Source organism: Plectropomus leopardus, chromosome 20 (assembly GCF_026936395.1).
Source record: "Plectropomus leopardus strain MGB_pleo_1.0 chromosome 20, ASM2693639v1, whole genome shotgun sequence".
NCBI classification, from domain to species: domain Eukaryota; kingdom Metazoa; phylum Chordata; class Actinopteri; order Perciformes; family Serranidae; genus Plectropomus; species Plectropomus leopardus.
In genome coordinates this window covers 30,754,342-30,761,841 of record NC_142195.1, presented here as the reverse complement: position 1 = coordinate 30,761,841, position 7,500 = coordinate 30,754,342, and the positions used below count along the sequence as shown (strand labels likewise).

Here is a 7,500-nt window from a genome sequence, read left to right as displayed (position 1 = left end):
ATCATCATTATTATTATTATTATTATTATTATTATCATCGTCATAATTATCATTATTATTATTGTTATTATTTTATTATTATTTTCAGACTCTGCTCAACTTTCAACATTTAAGAAAAATAAACAAAATAAAAAGTGATGATAGAAAATAATCAGCATGTGACATAAAACAGTCAGTCAGCTGCTGAATGAAGAAAAGCAGAGGTGTCATCACTCCTCTAAATATAACAGCAGGCCTAAGGGACTGTTCTTTATTTATCAGAAGAGGGGTGGATGTTTTGTTTTTTTATTTTTATTTTTTTTACCCTCCCCAAAGATGCAGATATTTTTGGTTGAGTCTTCCTGAATGACGCATGAAGTGGTCATCCCACGTGATGTGTTCAAGGACAGTCTGAAATCTAATAATTCACATGATTATTTACATTTACATTTTAAATTGGGTCATTTTGGCAGGCTGGCGGGTGGTTTTTATTTACAGAATCACAAAATCACCTTTTTTAATCACCAAAGCATATTAAAGAAAATTAATTGCATTTTTTTTAAAAAAAAGAAAACACATCGCCTTTTATTTTTTTTAATTACTGAAACTTTTGAAAGATAAAAGTCAACAGACAAAATAAATCACCAAAACTGTTAAAGGACAAAATTGTCAAAACTTCAAGGACCAATTGTTTTCATAAATCACAAAAAAAGTTAAAATGAAAAAAATCAAAAGTTTTTAAAAATCCCCCAAAAATTTAGAGGTAAATTCTAAAAGAAAAAAAATCATACAACGTCTTTTAAAGGGAAGAAAATTACAAAAAAAATTTAAATAAAAAGAAAATTGACAAAAAGTTTTGGAAATAAATCTGCCTCAAATTTCAAAAGAAAAAAATTCCACAAAACTTTTTAAATTCACAAAATATCGCAAAGGAAAACAAATCATCATAACTGTTAAAAGCCGAAAAGGAACGGGCATTTTTTTAAGAAAACCAGGCCTGAAGAAGCGTGAATCGTCAGATGCACGCTTCTCTGCTGGCGTCCGGTCGGCGGCTGATGTTTTCGGCTGCAGGTTTTTCGGGTTGATGTGAACATGCTGTCAGCTGTGTGTGTTTGTGTGTGTTTTCAGGGGTTTACGGGGACGTTCAGCGAGTGAAAATCCTCTTCAATAAAAAGGAAAACGCTCTCGTTCAGATGAGCGACGCCACTCAGGCTCAGCTGGGTGCGACACACTTTATCATTTCTGTCTGCTGAAACCGAAAATGTTTCCGTTTGATTTCATCACATTAATCGTCTCAGCTGGACTGAAAAACAACGGATGAATTTTTCTGCTGGCTGTAGAGAAAAAGTCTTTGAGTAAAGTTTGTGGTTATTTTTTTATTGCACTTCTGTTAAAGTGTTTAATGTTCAGTTAAAGTAAAAATCTAAGTTTTTATGTGTTGCATTTTTTTCCTTTTTGCTGATTCTTTGTTCATTTGTTTTGGAAAGAATCTTTTTTTTAATTACTGTTTTTATTTTCTGTCCATCACAGCCATGAGTCACCTGAACGGGCAGCGTCTCCATGGTAACGTGATTCGGGTGATGCTGTCCAAACACCCGGTAGTGCAGCTCCCGCGTGGGGGGGCGGGGCAAGAGGAGCAGGCACTGACTCGGGACTTCTCGGGCTCCGCCCTCCACCGCTTCAAGAAACCCGGATCCAAAAATTTCAACAACATCTTCCCTCCGTCGGCAACACTGCACCTCTCCAACATCCCGTAATTTATTTCACCCACTTCAACCTGTCAAAAAAAAAGATATTATTTCATTCACTTTAACCTGTTTTATAAAAAATATTGTCATGTTTGATGTTTCAGGTGTGAATGTTGTCTGTTCTGGTCATGTTTGATGTTTTGTCTGTTTGATGTTTCAGGTGTGAATGTTGTCTGTTCTGGTCATGTTTGATGTTTTGTCTGTTTGATGTTTCAGGTGTGAATGTTGTCTGTTTGTGTTGCAGCTCTTCGGTCAGTGAGGACGTGTTGAAGGATCTTTTCTGCTCCAGTGGATTCACCGTCAGAGCCTTCAAGTTCTTCCAGTGAGTCACAGCTGACCTTGAGTTGACCTCTGACCTCGAGTTGATCTCTGACCTTGAGTTGACCTCTGACCTCGAGACAACCTCTGACCTCATGTTGACCAAGCCCGCAGGAAGTGCGCAATGCGTTGACGCAAAATGTACACCGTGGCCGAAAGTGTTACAGCGTCTGAGTCACGTGACGACTCTGACCCTGAAAGACTTTTCCCCTCCGACCAACACCGAGACAGAGTCTGAGAATCACGAAATACTTTTTTCGGAAGCGCTAAAGGTCTTCTGTCTCCGTCCCCGCATGAACCATCCGGCGCAGTATCGCCATCCAAAAGAGCCGTGAGTTTACTTCTTCTAGACCATTCAAACTCGGCCGCCGTTAATCTCTGCGATCGTTAATCTCTACAATCGTCAATCTCTACGATCGTTAATCTCAGGATCGTTAATCTCTACGATCGTTAATCTCAGGATCGTTAATCTCTACGATCGTTAATCTCAGGATCGTTAATCTCTACAATCGTCAATCTCTACGATCGTTAATCTCTACGATGGTTAATCTCTACGATCGTTAATCTCTACGGCCGTAGATCCGGGTATTTTACACTTTTCTAAACCCGGAAAAAGAGTTTTCTCTGCTTCACGCGCCAACAAGCAGCTCTCATAGGAATGAATGAGGCCCCGCCCCCAACGCTGTATCCAGACTTCCTGTAATACATCTATAGTATAATACATCTATAAAACATCTATAATACATCCATCATGGTGACCTCATGGTGACCTTTGACGTCTGTGTTGACAGGAAGGACAGGAAGATGGCGTTAATGCAGCTTTCATCGGTGGAGGACGCCATCGAGGCTCTAATCGCTCTGCACGACCACCAGCTGGACCACAACCAGCACCTCCGAGTCTCCTTCTCCAAGTCCACCATCTGACGCGTCCGAGTCTCCCTTCCCTCTCTCTGACCTTTGACCTTTGGAGCCGATGAGCTCAGCAGACTTCGGGGCTTCTGATTGGCCCGTGGGGGGAACAAAGCGACCAATGGGAGAGGCCTCTGAGCTTTCTGTGCCTACAAACACTCTGACATCATCGTGACGGATGATGTGACATCACGGGGGGGGCACGGTTACCGAGGTCACAGAGCACATGCCCAGCAGACGAGCTCGCAGAAGCAATGCTTTGTGGGTAATGGAGTCCAACGACTGTCAGCTGAACTCGTCTCTTCTGAATGTTGAATTAATGTCATAAAAAAAAAAGCTTAAATGAAAACCTGCTTTTTTTTAAGATCTATAAAATCTGTAAACGTAAATATTTTACATTTTTCTTTTAATATTTAAAGTTTCTCTGCATGGATAAAAAAAATCACTTCAGTGTCTAAAGTTATTTATTTTTGGGGGTTTTTTTTGTGCTGCAAAAGCAGTTTTGAACTCATCGTTTTTCGGTTTTTAAAGTGAGTTTTTCTTTTTTCATGTTTGATTGACAGACTGCCTTTTCACCGACAAACAAACTGTAAAACTGCAGAAAACTTCTCTGAAATGCAAAAACGTGGACAGATTTTGGGGGTTTCGGCTTCCTGCTTCTTTCGTCTGATTGACAGAAATGATTCTTTTGATTTCTGCGAACCCACTCCTGTGCCTTATTTCTCTGGATTTTTCGGCTGGTTTTTGATTTTCTGCGTGCCGTAGGGGCGGAGCTTCGGTGGCGGGTTGTGTTGATCTGACCTAAGATTTTTTTGGACAATTTTTCACTTATTTTAAGATGATTTTGTGGTAATGTTGGTTTATATTTTGGGGAAGGTTTTATAATAACTGTGTTTTTACTGTAAACATGCTCTGGACGTCCCGCCCACCTGTCCTCCACCTGTGTGTATTTATACACGTGTGTGTGTATTTATACACGTATGTGCGTATTTATACGTGTGTGTGTATTTATGCATCGTGTGTATATATTTATCTGTGTGTGTGTGTGTGTGTGTGTGTGCCAAGCAGAGCTGATTGGTTCAAATGTCCAACCTTCATTTGTTTCTATTAAAATCTATTTAAATCCAGCTCTGGTTTTTAAAAGTTTTTTATTGTAATTTGAAGTTTGGAAGTTTTAGCCGAGCTTTATTTTGTATTTATTTTATCACCAACTGTAAGAAACATTATGTGGACGTTGTGCTCTTTTGTATATGGTATTTCAAAACTGTTTTTTTCTTTCTTATTATTTTTGTGATTTTATTGAAAAAGTAAAAAAAAAAAAGGCAATATTTATCACAATCACAACAAATTGGACATCTTTTTAAACATTTTGTTTTTACAGAAGACATTTTAGCATTTTTTAAAAATACTTTTGGTGGGCATTTTTTAATAGCAAATAGAAAAAAAGACAATTTTCTTTGTGTTTCTTGAAATTTATTTTTCAATTTATTTTGAAAGGCATGTTTTCTATACACATTATTGTTGGATTTTCACATTTCCAAAAGTCCTTGAACACATCATTGGGGATGCTGAAGTTATGTTTGAAAAAAAAACGAGCGAGAGAAGGACAAAATATACTACTTGTCCTTGAAAAGTCCCGGAAAAGTTTTGTCTACGAAGATGTGCAAGAACCTGATTCTACAATATCGAACGCTGTGAGCGAGACGCTTTGTTTGGTGTTCCAGCGAACATGTTCACGTTTTATTTTCATGTGTTTTTATTCAGTTATTATATTTTTAATTTTATGTACTGCAACAATATTTCCATCAGGTCACTTTTGAGAAATCTAAAAAATGTTTTTTAAATAATTTCACAAAGCTTTGGAAATGGTCAGACAAAAAAAAATAAAAATAATTAAATGTTTTTTTAATGGACCAACTTGTTCTCCCACCACTAAAACATCACTTAAACTTCTCTTAAAAGCAGGAAAAAAAAGTTTAAAAATATATATATACATGTCCAAACCTCAAAATTCTAAGAGGGAAAATAGAAAAAAACCCACCTTCAAATAAATATCACACCCCAAAAAATCTAAATTATGAAAAAAAGAAGAAATTGTCAATAAAAGTCAAATTAGAAATAAGAAAAAAAAATCCAAAAACCTCAAAGTGACTTAAACAGAGGGGAAAAAACACAGAGAAAATATTAAAATTACAAAAGCATACATCCCAAAAACTCTCTCAATTATTTAAATAAAAAAACACCAAAAACTGAAAATGATTAGATATAATGTACCCCCCCCCCCCAATGTTTATGAGAATAATTGAATAATTGCCAATTAATTTGATGACAATCACATAATTGAATAATTAACTTCTCAATTCAGCTGTACTTGTGTGAACTGATCGGTAATTTAATTTATAACAAAATATCACATTTTATAAACTTTTTGACGTAGAAATCCTAATTTGTCAAGTGACGAAATCTTTCAGATAAATGATGTGAAATTAAATAATATTTCCCTCTGACATAAAGTATAAAGAGACATGAAAAGAAAATACTCAGGTAAAGTACAAGTGCCTCAAATATTTACTACCGTAAAATACTTGAGTAAATGTACTCAGTTACATTCCGAAACAGAATACATTTTTAAGCCAAATTTAAAAGTTGGACATCTCACCGATGCGCGTGCATCTTTGCCTGCAGACCGGAAGTGGAGCGGAGTGGGTGATCGGTGACTTCCGGTTGACTTGAGCGTCTTGAACTGGGTGAAAGGTGCTGAAGGCGACGTGTTGTCATTCTCGAAGAGAAGCTGTGTGAACGGATCCTTCAGCTGTTCCTCCGACACCGAGCCGACGATGCTGCAGAACACAGGGTGAGTCTGCTTACACACAGAAGTCCATTCACAAAAGCGTCGATTTAACTCCAGAGTCCATCACAACACCGAGAACCAGCCCGACAGTCACTTCAGTTTTTAGTCTGATTTTAGCCCAGTTAACACCTTCAGTTCGGGACTTTATTGACGCCGAATTGATGGGTGGAGGTTTCTGCCTCAGAAAATGCTGTAGTTTGATTCCGCTGTCTCTTCCTGTTGACCTTTGAGCAAGAGCAAGAGTTGAACTATTTTCCTATGGAGTTTGGCACCTTCGGCGTGTGTCTCATTATCTAACCCTCACTGTGGAGCTTTGTCTCCTGGGTACTGCAGAAGGTCAGCTGTTATCCCACACGGTGTGCACCGGGACTGGAGCCGAGCCGAACCGGGCCGTTCACCCCTCTGCCTCAGACACCGGGCCGCTTTCGGCTCCTATCGGTCTGCTGTGTGATCTGTGAACGGTTTTCTGTAAAAACCGCATTTTCTTCGCTGGAGTTTGGTGACAGCAGCGACATATGGGTGTTTGAACCGGTTTTGTTGAGTTTTCTGCTCTGTCATATGAAGTCGTTGGACTTTGTTGGAGCCGAATCAGGTGTTTTAGGGATGCGTGTTTAAGGGTCAGTGTGTAGTTCGGCTCCTGACTCTGCCTGCGGACCTCAGAGCAAGGCACTTTAAAATGACCCCATGTTTCCAAAGGAGTTTGGTGTCAGCGGCCCTGAGAGCTGCTCCACAGGTGATCATGCTGAGTGTCACCACAGCCACACGGACACTGCTTCATTTTCATTATTATTGACAATACAACTCTTTATTGTAAGTTTTACAGAATGAGCATGGGTTAAAACGCATGCTGCTGAGTGCAGCTGAGTGCAGCTGAGTGTAGCTGAGTGCAGCTGTGTGTAGCTTGTTTGGTGAGGAGCAAACAGCCGGAGGTCTGCAAACAAAAGAACAAACTGACAGCAAACATCAGGGAAAGTGTTTCATGAGTTTAAAGAGAAGATCACTAAATTTCAGTGGTATAATTTGTCTCATGCTCACGCTGCTCCCCACAGTGCTGCATAAAGTAAGGGACTGTTGGTTATTAATGAGGCGGGAGGGTTTGGTGCAAGACAGGGTTGGGTGGAATTTTTTTTAGGCACCAGTAGAGGGATTTATATTTTTATTTTGCCATAGTGGAATTTTTATTATTATTGTTATTTAATTTGATGACTTTTTTGAGTTTTTGCTTACTTATGTCCTTAAAAAAATGTAATTTTTTTTTTCTGTAAAAAATGTTATCAACTTTTTAGAAAATATGCCAATATTTTTGTTATTATTGTTATTGCTGGCTGTTTTTTTCTCAAAAAATGATGATTCTATATATATATATATATCTATATTTATATATATAGATATACATATATATATATTGTGTGTGTGTGTGTGTGTGTGTGTGTGTGTGTGTGTGCGTGTATGCGTGTATGCGTGTGTGTGTGTGTGTGTGTGTGTTGTTTTTTGTTTGTTTTTTCATTTAAATTTTTTGACAATGTTTAAAGAAAATGTTCTAAACCTGCCACAAATAAATTTGCTTTTCAGCTGTAAAAACTGAAATTATTGTGGGATTTTTTAATGTCTGACGGTCCGAGAACACATCATGTGAGACGAACGCTTCCATTAAAGAAACAAAAAAGAACATATTTGATCTTAAAATCGCAAATA

The 7,500-nt window shown here is 38.1% G+C and overlaps 2 protein-coding genes across 4 annotated transcripts in view; both read left to right on the top strand.

Moving 5' to 3' along the window:
• Positions 1 to 4,081, top strand: part of LOC121939019 (polypyrimidine tract-binding protein 3-like) — a 14,866-nt gene extending 10,785 nt beyond the window's left edge. For all 3 annotated transcript variants that reach the window (XM_088070763.1, XM_088070762.1, XM_088070764.1), the window contains 4 exons: positions 1,108 to 1,200; positions 1,510 to 1,732; positions 1,972 to 2,049; positions 2,837 to 4,081. In XM_088070763.1, coding sequence (XP_087926889.1) covers positions 1,108 to 1,200; positions 1,510 to 1,732; positions 1,972 to 2,049; positions 2,837 to 2,969 — 527 coding nt within the window. In that variant the 3' untranslated portion in view covers positions 2,970 to 4,081. The remainder of the gene's footprint in view (positions 1 to 1,107; positions 1,201 to 1,509; positions 1,733 to 1,971; positions 2,050 to 2,836) is intronic.
• A 1,575-nt stretch (positions 4,082 to 5,656) lies between these two features.
• Positions 5,657 to 7,500, top strand: part of hsdl2 (hydroxysteroid dehydrogenase like 2) — a 6,247-nt gene continuing 4,403 nt past the window's right edge. The window contains exon 1 of the mRNA XM_088070765.1: positions 5,657 to 5,808. Coding sequence (XP_087926891.1) covers positions 5,792 to 5,808 — 17 coding nt within the window. The 5' untranslated portion in view covers positions 5,657 to 5,791. The remainder of the gene's footprint in view (positions 5,809 to 7,500) is intronic.